The sequence below is a fragment of the Ipomoea nil genome, unplaced genomic scaffold, assembly GCF_001879475.1.
Source record: "Ipomoea nil cultivar Tokyo-kokei standard unplaced genomic scaffold, Asagao_1.1 scaffold3142, whole genome shotgun sequence".
Lineage (NCBI taxonomy): Eukaryota > Viridiplantae > Streptophyta > Magnoliopsida > Solanales > Convolvulaceae > Ipomoea > Ipomoea nil.
The window spans coordinates 148,966-167,979 of NW_017619570.1; the positions used below are offsets into that span (position 1 = coordinate 148,966).

Consider the following 19,014-nt stretch of genomic DNA (forward strand, 5'->3'; position numbering starts at 1 on the left):
TCAACCAGGTAGCCGGTGAGGATTTCTTTGACACCTTCAGTCCCGTAGTCAAACCAACTACGGTTCGCATTCTATTTTCTCTTGCAGTGTCACACAAGTGGGTTCTATGTCAACTAAACGTCCATAACGCTTTTTTAAATGGGCACATGTCCGAAACAGTGTATATGAAATAGCCCCCCGGCTACGAGGATCCCACGCATCCAGGGCATGTCTGTCACCTCCAGCGCTCTCTCTATGGGCTCAAACAGGTGCCCCGGCCATGGTTCAACCGCTTACACGAGTTCTTGACATCCACAGGTTTTCTGGCATCCAAAACCGATGTCTCACTCTTTCCTGGGCACACCCAACTTTTTCCTGGGGATTGAAACGGCATCTTCTTCAGATGGGATCATCCTTTCTCAACGGCGGTACATGAAAGACATACTCACTAGGTCAGGAATGACAGACTGCAAAGCCCTGGCAACCCCGGCTGCAGTACACAACCTGCAACACCTTCTCTTGATCCCTTCGACAATCCGACGCAGTACCAATGGATTGTGGGTGTTCTTCAGTACCTGACTATCACTCGGCCTGACCTCTCCTACTCCGTCAACAGACTGTGTCAATTCATACACTCTCCCACTCATGATCACTAGGCACTGCTCAAGCGGATACTACAGTATATCAAGGGGACTAAGGACTACAGGTTACGGCTGACTTCATCACCGTCCTCCGATCTCCATGCTTTCACGGATTCTGACTGGGCTGGGTGTCCTATAGATCGCAAGTCCACCAGTGGCTACGCCGTGTTTCTCAGAGACAATCTTATTTCATGGGTCTCTGGCAAGCAATGCACCGTGGCCAGGTCCTCCACTGAAACCGAATACAAAGGGCTTGCCGATGTTTCTGCATAGGTCACATGGGTTATCTCCTTATTACGTGAACTAGGGCTCCACTCCGGCTCACCGGCCACACTTTCACTAATACAAAAAACATTAATAAAATCGACTAATTCGCGTCCAAAGTTAGAACTTTGGACACCTAGAGTGTAGTGTGGTGGCATTTTTGTAATTAAAATGCCACTACATAAATAATTTTTATTTTTTATTTTTTTATACAGTATAGGCGTCCAAAGCTCTGTACTTTGGACGCCTATATTTAAAGCCTCGTATTATTCACGTCCAAAGCTTAGTACTTTGGACGCGAATAATATAATCCCATTCATAACGTGCATCCAATGTGGCAAACTTTGGATGCAAATTATTTTTTTTTTATCAAAATAACCCCAGCAACGCATCAAATCAGATCGCACGCGTAAACCGATCTTCATCCTTCGTAGCTCCGATCTTCATCATCCTTCACTTCAACGCCGTCCATCAGTAGTCCCCGCCGTCCATCAGCTGTCCCCTCCGTCCGCCGCTCTCCATCTTCCACTCCCGTCAAGGGCTGTCGTCCCGCACTATCGCTGCTTCCTCGTCCACCGCAAGCCACCCAAGCTCGCCGCCGCAGCCGCGCACGCCGACCGCAGGTACTTAATTTTTATTTTTATTTTTATTTTTGTTTTTTTTTTTCAAAAATCATTAATTATTTTAATTATTTTTTGTTATTGTTATTGTTTATTTATTTTAAAATTTGTTGTGTATTATTGTATATGTTAGGCACTGTTGTGATTTATAGTTTAATAGAAGCTATGAATTTCTTCCATTCTTGAGCGTAATGGGTTTCGTTTTACAACGGTGGACAGTGGGGCTCTTGCAAATTAATGAGCTTTTTAAAATTGTTTCAATGTTGAAATTCAAGTTCTCTGCTATTATACTGCATGTTTTTCAATTACTTTTTAAACCAAAAGCTTTATATATTTGTGAAAATATGTATAATACTATTATACATTTGTGCATATGTGTATGATATGTGTTTCTATTTGTATGAGTTTTGACGGGCTGAGTGTAGTGGTACAGGATTCACATGTGTGTTTATATTTGTATGAGTTAAATTTTTTTCTGATTCTGCTTAATATTGAATATTGTAGGTGGGCTGTAGTTGTTCCACATGATTCTACAAAGCCTCTTAAACTGGAACTTGCAGTATATTCTTCCTTACAAGTAATTGATTGTAAATTGACATTATACACATTACATGGTGTTCTAAGCATTCAAATGATGAATGTTACAAAAGGGTCTGATGTTTCTGTTGGTCCCAAAAGATGTAAGGTGAAAGTCTAGAGGGGGGGGGGGGGGGGGAATAGACTTTCAAACATTTTCGCACAGCACAACAATTGCTAAGCCAGAGATAAACCAAAACTCTTAACTGGATTGTTAGAGTATGGTGCACAGCGGAATTAAATAAACATAAAGTGTGTGTGAGATTGTGTGAGCAGTATATCTCGTGTAGAGAGAATATGTAAAGAGCAGTAAGTAAAGAAAGCAGTAAAGAACACAAGACAATTATAGTGGTTCGCGAGGTGGTGTAATCCTCCTACTCCACTTGCTCTTATCTCCAAGAGCAATTCACTATATCTACCACTCCTTGGTTCCAAGATACAATGAATTTCCGTGATCTAGTGCTTTGATCACAAAGCCCGCACTAATCACGCCCAGTGACACCACACTGCTGCTTCGGGTTTCACGTCGCCGCGCTACTATCCCAGGATTTCATGACTCCGTGTTACTTTCCCCCCGTCTTCCACACTCTGGTAGAAACGTATCCCGTCATCTAGTGCTTTGATCACAAAGCCCGCACTAATCACGCCCAGTGCCTCCGACACTGCTGCTTCGGATCTCACAGCTCCGTGTGACAATCCAGGATTTCACAGCTCTGTGCTACTTTCCTCCCTTCTCTTGTTTTGCTCCAAAACAAGTGTTGTCTTGCTTCCAACTTCTGAGACTCTATAGATGATCTTCAATGATGCGCAGGTCTCTTTGATGAAGATAAAACACTCTGGAATGATTTCTCTTGAATGCTCTGAGTGTTTTCTCTCTTTGAATATATCAAGTAAAGCACTTGATATTTTTGCTCTGCTTTGCTCTGCTTTTTGAACTCTCTGAATATTTTCTTTGAAGCTCTCTGAGTTCTTTTTCTTTTCTCACTTCTCACATGAAGATTTTTGGTATGCTCTGTACCAAATGAGATTTTTGCTCTATGCTCTTTTAAGCTTAATTGCTCTATTCGTTCCCCTTGATGGGTTCGTATTTTCTGCTCTCTTGTTTGTGAGTTTCTCAACTGCTCTATTGCTCTTCAAGTTCTTTATCTTCAAGTCTTCATATCTTCATCATTTTATAGCTGGTAATGAGAATCTGTCCGTTGGAAAGAGACTCTCTCATTTTTGAAATCTTGTATCTTTTTGTCAGAGATCTTATCTTATCTTATGCAAAGATGTCAGAAAGGATAAGCTAGCCGTTTGATGGATCTTCATCTCCATGTAAATGAGCTCCCAAACTTCATCTGATATTCCTCTGGTTTAACGTTGAGTGGGAATATCTGGGTCTCAGTTCTGGTGTAGAATGACTTCTCTGATCAGCTCTGAAGTGGTCCTTGTATCTTTGGGATTTAAAAATGACTTCTCTGATCAGCTCTGAAGTGGTCCTTGTATCTTGTGAGAATATTTTCACTGTAAGTTCATCTTCATCTTCTTCATTCTCACGTCTAGGTATTCTCAGACTTCAAATTGGCTTTGAACTTCCACCCAATTTGAATTTCTCCTTTGCAATTGACACCCAATTTCAATTGGCTTGTAATTGGCACCCAATTTGAATTTCTCCTTTGTAATTGGCTCCCAATTGACTTTGACTTGTAATTGGCTCCCAATCTACTCCTGGTGCTTTTAATTGCTTCCCAATTTGAATTGTTGACTTTGACTTCGAAATTGGCTCCCAGACTTCTCCTGGTATTGAATTTCATCTCAATTCAATTTAATCTCCATGTCTTCTTTGAATCGGTCCCCAACTTGAATTTGCATCCCATACTACAACTTCAATTGGCTCCCAATCGAAATTGGCTCCCAGACTTCTCCTGGTATTGAATTTCATCTCAATTCAATTTGATCTCCATGTCTTCTTTGAATCGGTCCCCAACTTGAATTTGCATCCCAACTACAACTTCAATTGGCTCCCAATTTCAATTCTACATTGGCTCCCATCTTGAATTGATTCCCTTGTGATTTCAATTTCTATGAAAGTAGCTCCCAATTTCAATTCCTATGAAATCTGCTCCCAAGTGCAATTGCTTCTCAATTGCCACCCAAGTGAAATTGCTTCCCAATATCCACTTGTAATTGGCGCCCAACTCCATCAGATTTAATTAGATTTGGCTTCTCTTCTCAATTGCCACCCAAGTGAAATTGTTTCCAAATTTCCACTTGTAATTGGTGCCCAAAGCCAAACTAGCGCCCAACTCCATCAGATTTAATTAGATTTGGCTTCTCAAATTTTATCTTGTAAAATTATTGATGGTAAGTTTCAAACTTGAGCCATTTCACATGGCATATCAAGCATCATCCACTTCCTCCGTACAACTATTAATTAAATCTCCAATCTTCTTTGATGTACTCCTTTCTTTCCATAGATGCTTGATCTCCAAGTCAATTTCATGCGTTCTTCCAATCTTAATTTTCTTTCACGAAAATTCATCTGGGATATTTCTTTGAGTAGCATTGACGTGAATATTGTATCATTCATCTTCTTCTTCAATTTGTCATTTTCTCCAGACAAATTCTTGATTTTAGGCTTTATATCTTCTTCTTCTATTTTCATGCATCTTCCTCTGTTTTTCTCTTTTCCAACTTAAATAATTTCCCGATCATGGTCTAAGACTCTACTAGACCTAAGAAATAAAATTTGGGGGATCTACAAATACATATTTGGCATATCAAAACCATTACACTTTATTCCTAACAATTTCCCACCTTTTGATAATGCCAAAACCTATACTCAGTCATTGGCTTTAAGTCTTTGAAAAAATAAATTTTTTTTTTTGCTCAATTTTATCTGACAAAGCCAAGATGAGTTTAACAATGGTTTTCTAGACACAATCATAAGAAACTTGTGAATTAAATTTTTAGACAAGCTCCTAAACGCATCTTGAATTATTTTTATTTTGATCATTATTAATTTTTAATTTTGTCGTGCGTTTGACATATTTCTTGTCTTTTAATTCACGAAAGTCTAATTACATTAAACAAACAAAATTAAAGACTCAAAATAAACCATGGGAAATTATTATTGATATATTTAGAATTTATAGAGAAAAACGCAACAGAGGTTCGAAAATAGAGAATATCAGCTTAAGAGAATTTTCAGATTACCTTCTGGGTTTCTTCACACCAGAGTCTTTCTTCAAAATTCCCTTGACATGTTCTCTGAGCTTGAAGAAATCATCTTTGAACTTTGCATTCTGAAATTTCTTTGTAAGTTGTCCGGCCAGTAATGTCCAAAAGCTTCTTTGATATTGTTGCCTGGAAGAACTCCGTTTTCCCACCATAAGACACATTCTTCGAAGCTTCTTTCTTCTCCAAGATTCATGCCCATATTTCCAGTGAAATCTCTTAATTCATACCACATCTCGGTTCTTTTCCTTTTGCCTTCTTCTTCTTTATTCTTCTCCGAGATCCATTGGGCTTGATCGGCTGCAGGCCATTTCTTGATCATGCTTGGTAGATTTTCCTTAGTCCATATTGTTGTTTGAGTGGCGGTACCCTTAGAGCATTCAAACCAGCCACGAGTTTCAGCAACCTTCGATGTACTCGTACCAAGACTAGGATTCGCGAACTGAGCAAAACCAATCTGAGATGGTCCTTGTGAGGATTGTCCGCGGCTTCGGCCTCTGCCTTGAGTGGATATTACTGGCTGTTGTTGGCTTCCAAGAATAAATTCTTGTTGTTTCAAAGCCAAGTGACTGAGAATTTCTTCCCCCCTTTTGGCGTTATCAACCAAAAATGCAAGGGTCTTAAAATCTCGGTCTTGGTTTGCCTTCACAGTTTCAACACTATTGTGCGTTTCAATGGAAACGATTTGTACGTTGTCCAGCTTGTTTGTTGTAACTGCAAGTTCAACTTCAAGTTTGTTGATTCGGCTTTCTTGGTCTTGAATTACCTTGACTTGTCGCAAGTGGTGTTCGTTGTTAATCTTTTCAGCTGCTTCTCGTTCTTTCTTCATGAGCTGAATCACTTCAAGTAAGCCTTTTGTCACTTCTCCTTTCAAGACTCTTTCTGCTTTGTCAATCTGGGTCTTCAAAATATTTTGATGCTCCATGAGTTCTTTCAGATTGACTCGTGTATCCGTGTGTTGTTGTTCTAGCTTTTGGTTTTGTTCAACCAATTTTTCTCCAATTGTTTGACAAACAACATCACTGGATTCGGCCACTTTGGCAAATAGAGATGAAAATATGCCATCATTTTGATCATCCATCTGCACAAAGTTTTGAGGGGATCCGAATGGACTTCTATTCGGATCTGTGAGAAAAACTGTATCAATAAGTTGCATCCCTTCTTCTTCAGGTGATTCGGCTTCTTGATTGAGATCACCAATTTGTTCTTCTAGGACTTCTGTTCTTGTGTAGTTATCTGCAAATAAATCTTCATTTTCTAGAACAGGGTCCATGGTAGGCATGGTAAACTCGGTATGGTGTACTGGCAATACACTAGATAAATTCTCTGTGATTTGTTGCCTATTCTCAGTAGCAACTTCTACTGCAACTTCAACTGGTATATCGCTTCTTCTTTCTTCTGACATTTGTTCTCTTACTTCTTCTCGTACTGACACTTCTCCTCTTAATCTTTTCTTCTTTTATCCCTTTTTGTAGCCATAAACAAAATTTTTTTTAATTCCTTTTTATTCTCCTTTTTGTTTTTGTTCGTATTTTTTTTGTGTATCTTTTTGGCTACGAAACATTGTTCTTTTTATAAACCTTAGGGATTTCTCATTTTGTAGGAGAGAGAGAGAGATAGAGAGAACCAGAAGCAAAAACGACCATTTTTCATTATTTATCTCCTTCTTAGGGAGAGAGAGATAACATTTTCAGATCATATCACATATTCAGGCTTCATCGGTAGAGAGACCAGGGCCGTGATTAGTCTCAAGATCAGCATGCGGTGGAGATGGAGAGCTTGACTTCAAGGCATAGACTAATCCGGGTTCCATTGGAGATTGAGCAGATCGCTTAAAGCTGCGGGTTTGAGGTCGAGATGACAGTGGTGATGGCGTTGAGCGTCGTAGCTGCACTGCTGAGACTTTCGGATTTCTTTGAACTTGATCCTTGGTCGGTGGTTATCCTTCCTCTTCTTCAGAGAATAGGATAAGAGGATCACTAGGTGTGTCTCCAACTTCATGTCCTCCATTTGCAGCACGTCGAGCTCTCAACATTGCTTGTCTTGCTTGCTCGGTCACTCTCCTGGAAGATCTTCTCTTCTCTTGATTCTTCGGAGTCATTGAAGCCTGCAAAAAAAATATATACAAACAAAAGAAATCTCCACACAGACTTGTTTGCTTCAGGTCCTAATTTATAGGCCTAGGAAGGTGCTAGAACCGTGTGTCCTAATGATGAAGTGGTTGAAAGGTTTTCTCTGGATATAGCCGACGTTTGGTTTCAAAAGGTGTGATGAATGCTTTCATGACTCTTCATTGGTCGAGAAAGCGGTGGATGTGATGGGTAACGGTTTCTAGGAGATTTAATGAGGGATTAGGGTGACGATTTGAGAGAGAACGAATCGGTTGGGAAGGGTGCTGATATAGGAGAGGATTATGGGGGGAGGTTTAGGTTGGGTGGAGGTTTAGAAAGGGTAGGAGTTTATGGGTGGAGGTTTGATGCCCAATTAAACTCTAATTTTCCTCCTTTGTCTCCTGATTTCCTTCTCAAAATCGTATACCACAGATATAATCATACTCAACATCTCGTTAGTAGCAAAAATTACTCCACAAATAATTAATCACACATACCAATACCAGGACTATGTGGTCCAATGGTACCCGGGTTGGACTTCCATTAGGAAGATTGTGAGTTCAAGCCTTAATGGAGGCGATACTACATTGTAATAGAGCTAGTAGCATTCAAAAAAAAAAAAATACACATACCAATTATATTAAAACATATACACGGTAATTTCCAATCAAAACAAACAAATTTTGGAAACTAACAAAATTAACACATATATTCCAAAATTATAATTAGAAACAACCTTAATTTATATAAATTTTACACAATTCAGATTCCAAAATATTTTAGAAACTAACAAAAATATTAACTTTCAGATTTCTAAAACATTTTATTGCAAATATACACGAAACACATACAATAAACACATTATCCATATATATAATTTAGTAAACACTGTGAATCACATTTTAGAGCAAATTGTTCATGCAAACAAATTAATTAATTTACAAAAACATGAACACATACTCATATACTGATTAACACATTAAAACATGCAATTTTAAACTAATTATCAAATAAAACACGAATTGCATATTTTATCAAATTAATTTGCATGGCATATGATCTCACGTTAAATAACACATGCAAATGCACAAATAACTTCCTAACACATACTGCAATTTTATCACATAAAAATTTCGAATAAAAACATGCATATAAACACATAAAACAATTTATTCATATAAAACAATTTATTTTGAGCACAAGTATCATTTTAAATAGAGAGATTAAGTTCAGTGATACTTAGCTCATTTCGATCATTCCCAACTCGTGCCTTAAGGTAGAAAATCTCGTTTCGCATAAAGGCTTCGTGAGCATATCAGCAACTTGGTTTTCCGTAGGGATATATTCGATCTTCAGATTTTTCTTTTCAACGTGATCCCTTATGAAGTGATGTCGAATGTCAATATGTTTGGTTCTTGAGTGAAGCACCGGATTGTGAGTGATAGCGATTGCACTAGTATTATCACAATAAATACTAACGTCATCACAATTAACTCCGTAATCCTTCAATTGTTGCTTCATCCACAAAATTTGTGCACAACAACTTCCTGCAGCAATATATTCGGCCTCGGCGGTACTAGTTGCGATGGAATTTTGCTTTTTGCTGAACCAAGAAACAAGCCTTCCCCCCAAGAACTGGCATGTCCCGGAAGTGCTTTTTCTGTCTATTTTGCAACCTGCAAAATCCGCATCTGAAAAACCTGTTAGAGTAAAATTTGTACCTTTTGGATACCACAATCCAACATTGATTGTGCCTTTCAGATATTGTATGATCTTCTTTGTTGCGGTGAGGTGGCTTTCTTTTGGATTTGCTTGAAATCTTGCACACACTCCCACAGCATAAGAGATGTCCGGCCTGCTTGCAGTAAGATATAAAAGAGAACCAATCATTCCTCTATATTTTGTTTGATCGGCATCCTTTCCATCTTCATCTTTGTCTAGCCTTATTGATGTGCTCATTGGAATTTTGATCGATGATTTTCCATCAAGGCCAAACTTCTTTATCAAGTCGCGGGTGTACTTTGCTTGATTGATGAATACTCCTTCTTTCAGTTGTTTGACTTGTAAGCCCAAGAAGTAATTCAATTCACCCATCATGCTCATTTCGAATTTATTCTGCATAAGCTTCGAAAATTTCACACACAAAGAATTGTTAGTGCTTCCAAAAATAATATCATCAACATATATTTGCACTAATAAAATATGATCACCATCTTGAATTCTAAATAGAATTTTGTCAACAAGGCCTTTGGTGAATCCACAGTTTATCAAGAACATTGACAAAGTATCATACCAAGCTCGAGGTGCTTGTTTCAACCCATACAATGCCTTTTTAAGTTTGTAGACTTTATCACCTTCGCCTTTTACCTCAAAACCTGGGGGTTGTTCGACATAAACTTCTTCTTCGAGTAGACCATTCAAGAATGCGCTCTTCACGTCCATTTGATAAATGGTGAATTCTTTGTGTGCGGCATAGGCTAGGAAAATTCTGATTGCTTCAAGTCGGGCTACCGGTGCAAAAGTTTCATCAAAATCTATTCCTGCTTCTTGAGAGTATCCTTTTGCAACGAGCCTTGCTTTATTCCTAACAATCACGCCTTCTTCGTTTGCTTTGTTCCGGAAGACCCATTTGGTTCCTACAACATTGTGGTTCGCCGGTCTTGGAACAAGTTCCCAAACATCATTTCTTTTGAATTGATCGAGCTCTTGCATAGCATTTATCCAATCCGGATCATTTAGAGCTTCGTCAACTTCTTTTGGTTCAATTTGAGATAGATAACACGTGAACAATGCTTCCATGGTAGATGATCTCGTTTTCATGCCTTCATGGATATTCCCAATAATTAATTCTGGAGGGTGATTTTTGAGCCATCTTAAATCTGGTTGAAATGGGTGCATGGTACTGGGTGGATCCATTTGTTGTGTACTGGGGGAGTTGGTTCGAATTTCCACATTTAATTCTTCTTGAAATTGATTACCAACTTCACCAGTAACTTGATCACAAACTGGGACCCGTACTGCATCCTCATTCCCACGTGAGGCATCACTCCCAAAATTATTATTAAAAGAATTTCCAACTTCTTCTGGATGAGAGATGGGATTTTCTAGAGAATTAATTTCCAACTCATCCATTCCCTGCAAAACATCATCTTCACACGTATCATTAGTATCACAAAAATCAATATGACACTTGTTACCATTTTGTTCGAATTCTTCGTCCAGAACGCCATTATTGATCTGTGATTTTTCATCAAATACCACGTGTATGGATTCTTCACCCACCATTGATCTTTTATTCAAAACTCTGAACGCCTTGCTAGTAGTCGAATATCCTAGAAAAATTCCTTCATCTGCACGCTCATCAAAAGCTTTTAGATGCAATTTATCATTAATATGAATAAAACATTTGCATCCAAAAATATGAAAATAACCAATATTTGGTTTTCTCCCTTTATAAAGCTCATATGGCGTCTTCTTGTACTGCTTATGGATCATGCTTCGATTTTGCGTGTAGCAAGCAGTGTTGATAGCTTCCGCCCAATAGCGTTTCGGGAGACCGGTAGCACTAATCATCACTCGTGCGGCTTCTTTGAGCGTCCGATTTCTTCTTTCGGCAACACCGTTTTGTTGCGGTGTTCTTGCGGCAGATAATTGATGAGAAATTCCATGTGAATTGCAAAAAGCTTGTATAACTCCATTCACGAACTCGGTTCCGCGATCCGTTCGTATTTTTTATATTTGCAATTCTTTCTCATTTTGTAGTTGCTTCAACAGCTTCGGTAGAACTTGCTCAACTTCATTTTTCTTCTTGAGAAACACGGTCCAAGTGTACCTAGAAAAATCATCAACAACAACGAGAGTATATTTCTTACCACTTACACTTATTGGATCAACCGGTCCAAATAAGTCCATATGTAGTAAGCTTAGCGGTCTTGACGTTGACTCGTGTGTCTTTGATTTGAACGATGATTTGATTTGCTTTCCGCATTGACATGCATCACACACTTGGTCCTTCTTGAAGATAATATCTGGCAAGCCTTCTACTAGATTCTTCTTCGCAAGCTGATTGATAGTCTTGAAGTTTAAGTGGTTGAGCTTTTTGTGCCATTCCCAATTAGCTTCATTCGAATTTCTGGCCATTAAGCACACTGAATCTTTGCTTGTACTCCAATCAACAATATACATATTCTTTCGTCTTTTTCCAGAAAGAACAATCTCATTTGTGAGCTCATTTTTGATTAGGCAATTATCTTTAGAAAATTCTACAAGATAGCCTTTATCACAAAATTGACTAGTGCTCAACAAATTAAATTTTAATCCTTCAACGAAAGAAACATCTTCAATTTTTAATCCATTTTTCTTGATCGTGCCAACTCCTTTTGTGATTCCATAATTTTGATTTCCTCCGAATATAACTTTTGGTCCATCGATTTCTTTGAAATCCACTAGATATGATTTATTTATAGTCATGTGGCGTGAGCAACCACTAACGATGTACCAAACATCCTGCAAAAAAGATTAATTAACTTTAGGTACCCATACTTGCTTGGGTCCTTTACTGTTAGTGATTTTAGGTAACCAAACCCACCTAGATCTTATTGAATTAAGATGAGGCGATTTGTAACCATTTGAGACACGATAATTATAACTCACTTTAGAAAACATTTTTGGCGCCGGGTTTTGAAAAACATTTTTATATTTTGGCACCTGGGAAGAGAATGGTTGCTTTGGTCTATAAAAAGCATTACATCTATTGCACAACCAATCTTTTTGAGTGGGATAAAATCTCCCAACTTTATTTCTAGAAAAGCTTCCCTCTTTTCTATGAAATCTTTTTGCACTTGACTCTTTGGCATATCTTTGCTTGATGAATTTTTGTTGGTTTGCCGTGAAATTGGATTGTTTCGGCCTTTCAACATTCAACTTTGCTTATGTTTGATAGCCAAGTCCTTGTCTCATTGTGCTATTCTGACTTTTAACAAATTTTACCACTTGAACTTTATTATTTAAAGTAGTAGTAGAATTAGTCAGATTTTGAGGGATTTGAGAACATGTGGAGTCATAACCGATTCCGGTTCTATCTCCTGATGGCTTTTGCATGCTCACCATTTTATCTATTATTTTAGACGAATTAGTGAACGTAGCAATAGTAGCTCTAAGATTATGTTCTCTAACCTCTCTTGCTTTACACTCTTCTTGAAGATGAATATTTTCATTCTTCAATTTACTCACTTCAAGTAAAGCATCTTGCAATTTTTTAATTCATTTCTTCTTTTTCAAGAATTAGAATATTATTGCACTCCTTGAGTTGAGGATGAATGAGCATAATCTCTTGACATTCTCGCATTAGATTGTCAATAGATTCACGAGAAAAGAAGAATTAACAGAATTGAAAGAATTAGATGTTACCTCTTCTTCCTCTGCTTCAAGAGCCATAAGACAATCTTCACTTGTACTCAACTCAATTGACTTGGGTATTAGCGCCGTATCATCATCCGAACATGAACTTTCATCGCTTGATGATGAATCCTCCGAATCATCATTTTCGTTTGGTTCGTTGCTAACGAGAGCTTTTCTTTTGTCGCGCTTGAACCTTTTGCTTTCGGATTTGTTCGGCGTAGATTCAACATTTTTGCCTGATACTTGCTAACGATCGGATACGGACAATTTATTTTAAAATGTCCGGGTTTGCGGCAATTGTATCATAAATCCTTGTTTTCTTCGACTTTTTCTTCTTGTGTTATGCGAGAGATGAATTTTCCACGAGCAGAATTTTTGTTGTCTCCTTTTCGCATAAACCTTTTAAATCTTTTCACAAAAAGAGCAAACTGTTCGTCAGTCATAAAATCAACATTATTTTCTACTGACCTGGAGGTTGATGGTTGTTCGGCCATTAGAGCAGAATTTCGAGCTTCATGAACATCATCATCTTTGGCCTTCATTTCGAAGTCATATGTTTTTAGATCACTAAATAATTTGTCTGTTGACAACATTCTTAGATCTCGGTGATCGCGCATAGCCGTAACCTTCATATCCCATGCAGATGGTAAGCCTCGTAGGATTTTGAGATTAATTTCTTTTTGGCTAATATTTTTGCCAAGATCACTAATCTCTCCAAGAACTTTGATCATTCGAGCTTCCATGTCTGCAACACTTTCATTTGAGAGCATTTTGAAATCTTCAAACTTCTTCATGGCGATTGTGAGCTTATTGTCCTTTTCTTGTTCATCTCCTTCACCAATCTTGATGAGAGTTTCCCATATTTCTTTGGCAGTGGCACACTTTCGGATCTTCAGAAATATTATATCATCAACGGCTTTGAATAGAATATCCTTGGCAATATTGTCAAGATTATTCCGCGTTCTATCGTCCGATGTCCATTCCGGTTTTGGCTTTTGTACGTACTGTGGAGCATCTGGGGATATAACAAACGCCGTATTGATTTTTAATATTTCTATAGGGCCAGTGGAAATAACTTCCCACATTTCATCGTGTAAGGCCGATAAGTTTACCTGCATACGAACTTTCCAATCATCAAATTTATCAAGTGAGAATAATAGATTTTGAGCTAAACCTTTCTTCATCATTATCACGAGAGATATGAAAGATTAATCCAATTCACACACTTTGTAGAATGGATCAGCCTAGCAGTCAAAAACAGTTAACCTAGTTGGGTAACGTGCTTAAATACCAAAGGTTGGTACAAACTGACTCAAATAGGCTACAGGCTCTGATACCAATTGTTGGTCCCAAAAGAGGTAAGGTGAAAGTCTAGAGGGGGGGGGGGGGGTGAATAGACTTTCAAACATTTTCGCACAGCACAACAATTGCTAATCCAGAGATAAACCAAAACTCTTAACTAGATTGTTAGAGTATGGTGCACAGCGGAATTAAATAAACATAAAGTGTGTGTGAGATTGTGTGAGCAATATATCTCGTGTAGAGCGAATATGTAAAGAGCAGTAAGTAAAGAAAGCAGTAAAGAACACAAGACAATTATAGTGGTTCGCGAGGTGGTGTAATCCTCCTACTCCACTTGCTCTTATCTCCAAGAGCAATTCACTATATCTTCCACTCCTTGGTTCCAAGATACAATGAATTTCCGTGATCTAGTGCTTTGATCACAAAGCCCGCACTAATCACGCCCAGTGACACCACACTGCTGCTTCGGGTTTCACGTCGCCGCGCTACTATCCCAGGATTTCACGACTCCGTGTTACTTTCCCCCCGTCTTCCACACTCCGGTAGAAACGTATCCCGTGATCTAGTGTTTGATCACAAAGCCCGCACTAATCACGCCCAGTGCCTCCGACACTGCTGCTTCGGATCTCACAGCTCTGTGTGACAATCCAGGATTTCACAGCTCCGTGCTACTTTCCTCCCTTCTCTTGTTTTGCTCCAAAACAAGTGTTGTCTTGCTTCCAACTTCTGAGACTCTGTAGATGATCTTCAATGATGCGCAGGTCTCTTTGATGAAGATAAAACACTCTGGAATGATTTCCCTTGAATGCTCTGAGTGTTTTCTCTCTTTGAATATATCAAGTAAAGCACTTGATATTTTTGCTCTGCTTTTTGAACTCTCTGAATATTTTCTTTGAAGCTCTCTGAGTTCTTTTTCTTTTCTCACTTCTCACTTGAAGATTTTTGGTATGCTCTGTACCAAATGAGATTTTTGCTCTATGTTCTTTTAAGCTTAATTGCTCTATTCGTTCCCCTTGATGGGTTCGTATTTTCTGCTCTCTTGTTCGTGAGTTTCTCAACTTCTCTATTGCTCTTCAAGTTCTTTATCTTCAAGTCTTCATATCGTCATCATTTTATAGCTGGTAATGAGAAACTGTCTGTTGGAAAGAGACGCTCTCATTTTTGAAATCTTGTATTTTTTTGTCAGAGATCTTATCTTATCTTATGCAAAGATGTCAGAAAGGATAAGCTAGCCGTTTGATGGATCTTCATCTCCATGTAAATGAGCTCCCAAACTTCATCTGATATTCCTCTGGTTTAACGTTGAGTGGGAATATCTGGGTCTTAGTTCTGGTGTAGAATGGCTTCTCTGATCAGCTCTGAAGCGGTCCTTGTATCTTTGGGATTTAAAAATATTTATTAATTTAATCCCATACTAGTTAAACTAGTATTTTTTTTTCTTGTGAGAATATTTTCACTGTAAGTTCATCTTCATCTTCTTCATTCTCACGTCTGGGTATTCTCAGACTTCAAATTGGCTTTGAACTTCCACCCAATTTGAATTTCTCCTTTGCAATTGGGTGTTTGAATTTCTCCTTTGCAATTGACACCCAATTTCAATTGGCTTGTAATTGGCACCCAATTTGAATTTCTCCTGCCAATTTACTCCTGGTGCTTTTAATTGCTTCCCAATTTGAATTGTTGACTTTGACTTCGAAATTGGCTCCTAGACTTCTCCTGGTATTGAATTTCATCTCTATGTCTTCTTTGAATCGGTCCACAACTTGAATTTGCATCCCATACTACAACTTCAATTGGCATCCCATACTACAACTTCAATTGGCTCCCACCCAATTTCATCCCATACTACAACTTCAATTGGCTCCCAATTTCAATTCTACATTGGCTCCCATCTTGAATTGATTTCAATTCCTATGAAATCTGCTCGCAATTGCTTCTCAATTGCCACCCAAGTGAAATTGCTTCCCAATTTCCACTTGTAATTGGCGCCCAACTCCATCAGATTTAATTAGATTTGGAGATTTAATTAGATTTGGCTTCTCCAAATTTTACCTTGTAAAATTGTTGATGGTGAGTTTTGAACTTGAGCCATTTCGCATAACATATCAAGCATCATCTACTTCCTCCGTACAACTATTGATTAAATCTCCAATCTTCTTTGATGTACTCCTTTCTTTCCATAGATGCTTGATCTCCAAGTCAATTTCATGCGTTCTTCCAATCTTAATTTTCTTTCACGAAAATTCTTCTGGGATATTTCTTTGAGTAGCATTGACGTGAATATTGTATCATTCATCTTCTTCTTCAATTTGTCATTTTCTCCAGACAAATTCTTGATTTTAGGCTTTATATCTTCTTCTTCTATTTTCATGCATCTTCCTCTGTTTTTCTCTTTTCCAACTTAAATAATTTCGCGATCATGGTCTAAGACTCTACTAGACCTAAGAAATAAAATTTGGGGGATCTACAAATACATATTTGGCATATCAAAACCATTACACTTTATTCCTAACAGATTCTAGATTTGCAGCAGCCCAAAACTTTATGAAGTGGAGGGTTATGGCTGCCATGAGGCTGATTCCACCATAGAAGATGAAGCCTCATGTCTAACTGATGGAATTTGCAATGCAGGATGGAGATGAATACAGAGGTGCATCTGAACCATGGGTGAGACACCCCGTAAATCCGAATTCCATTTAAGGATTAATTAAGTAATTAATCCTAATCTAATTGGTAGTTTATTCTTAAAATTCCTGAAAATTCAATAGTCGGGGACTAGTAATTGACTAGTCAACCCAAGTCAATGAGTTGTACTCTAAGCTTTGTGAATAGTTCCCTTGTTCCCTTACACTTTTCCATCTTAGTAAGGGTAATGAAGACATTTCACCTCATGATTGTATTCCAAGCTAACCTAGAGTTGCCTTTCATTCTTTCCCTTACACTCTCAAAACAAAAAGCTCATTCTTCTCTCTAGAATTTAGCTAGCTTTTTCTCCAAGCTAAGTTGGGCATTCCTAAGATCTTCCAAGTTTGTCTCCAAGATTCCACCCTTCCTACTCTTGAACATCTAGGAGGGTAAGATCTATGGTCCTTTTGTGTTTTTAGTGCTTTCTAAGGTATCTTTTCTAAAGATGAAATCTTTATGGTCTTTTGGTGTGTTCTTGAAGTTGGGGTTGAAGGAGAGCCTTGTTAGGAGCTTGAAAAGGTGTATTAAGTGAAGGTTTAGGCTACAAAGGTAACCCATGCTTTACAAAATCTATTTTACTTACTTATATGATGATTTCTTGGATTCTACTTGTGATTTTGCTATGAAATGTGAGTGTTGATGCATTGTCTTGTGAAAATGCATATCTAGAACTTGTTATTAGGGTTCATGTATGCCATTGCTTAGCTATTCCTTTGATTCAAGTCATATTGTTGTATTTTGTGAGATTTTCGGTGTTTTGGACTTGAATTTGAGCTTGATGTTGAAAATCCCCAAAGGGATTATTTGGTACAGAGTTATGTACCCGCGGGGTACGTGGCTTGTGGGAATAGGTTCTCGCGGGCGGAACCACGGGTGGGGGTCCACCCGTGGCCCCACCCGTACGGTACTTATATGTTGATGGTTGGGGATTTGTTCCCCGTGATTCTTTTGGCTCGTTAAATGATGTTTTGACTTCCCGATGTTCTTTTATGGAACTATTTGAGTGTCGTCTTGATGTTTCGTATGTCTAGAACTATATGGTAGGATTCTGTGTAGGTTTTGGTGTCTTGAATCGTGCTAAGTGTTCAACCTTGTGATTCGTTGAACCATAGTGAGTCTTGTATGATCTTCGAAACTATGTTTAGTTTACCCGTTTCATAAGCATGCTAGTCCGGTGTTTAAATGCTAGCGTGTGTGGTTTGTTCTTTCCTATTGTGGATGATGACTTGTGTTGATCATCTTTGTTGTCAGATTGTGATCCTTTCCTTGTTGAGTATGGTTTCATATCTTCGTTGTGATCCGTTGATTGATTTCTATGATGGTGTTGTGTGTGTGGTTGTACCTGGATTGCACGATTAATGGAATGGGACATTAGTCACCAAGGTACGGCAGTGGTCCTCGTGGTGGCCATGACGTGATTATGGAGTTTGTGACGTGTGTGTAAGGTTCACGTGTTCTTGGGTGGCTGTGGCCATGTGTGTGATCGGTACCCTCGTGTACTATGAAATTGGTGGAAATTGTTGGTGGTTTGTTAGCGGATGGGGATGACGGTCCTCGAAGGAATAAGGTTGGACTTGGATGTATGGGGGTCCTGGAGGTAATGGTTGGAACTAGCTATAAGGTTGGGGGTAGGCATAAGGTTGGAACCGGGCATAAGGAAGGATTATTATATTCGTGATGTGTGATGTCACGAAGGCATGTGTTGCCGATGTGTGTTTCTCTATTCGTGACGAGTGATGTCACGATGGCATGTGTTGCCAATGTGTGTCTCTTTGTTCTCTTGTGTTGAGCATGTCGGGTGATATTCTACTGAGTGATGGTAGAATACACCTTGAGCCGTTCTTGTGTTATCATTGTCACTTCTTGATGTGTCTTGGGATGTGTTTCCCCTTATCCTTGTCGTGAGTGATATAGAGTCCTGCGGTTGACTTCTATCTTTGGCTTTGAACTTATATATACAGTATTCCGTTTCGAAAATGATTTTGTATATACTATATATGTATGATACTTAACGTGTATTGATGGGTTACCAGCATTATTCGCTAACCGGGCATCGTCCCATTTAATTATGTGCTTTTCAGGTCCCGAGTAGTGGCGAGCACGATATAGAGATGGCTAGTTTAGTCTCACAGACTCTTTTAGTTATGCTTTAGGCCTGTGTGCCTCTTTTGATAGACTTCTTAGATTGGTGTTGATGATGTTGTTGCCTGTGCGTTC

The 19,014-nt window shown here is 38.6% G+C and overlaps 1 protein-coding gene across 1 annotated transcript; it reads right to left on the minus strand.

Annotated features, from left to right (window-relative positions):
* Positions 1-7,238: 7,238 nt before the first annotated feature.
* On the minus strand, positions 7,239-9,852 carry LOC109166971 (uncharacterized mitochondrial protein AtMg00810-like). The gene is made up of 2 exons (XM_019315871.1): positions 8,809-9,852; positions 7,239-7,406 (listed from the first exon to the last, which is right to left on the minus strand). Exons 1-2 carry the CDS (start codon positions 9,850-9,852, stop codon positions 7,239-7,241), a joined length of 1,212 nt encoding a protein of 403 aa, XP_019171416.1.
* Between the last annotated feature and the right edge of the window lie 9,162 nt (positions 9,853-19,014).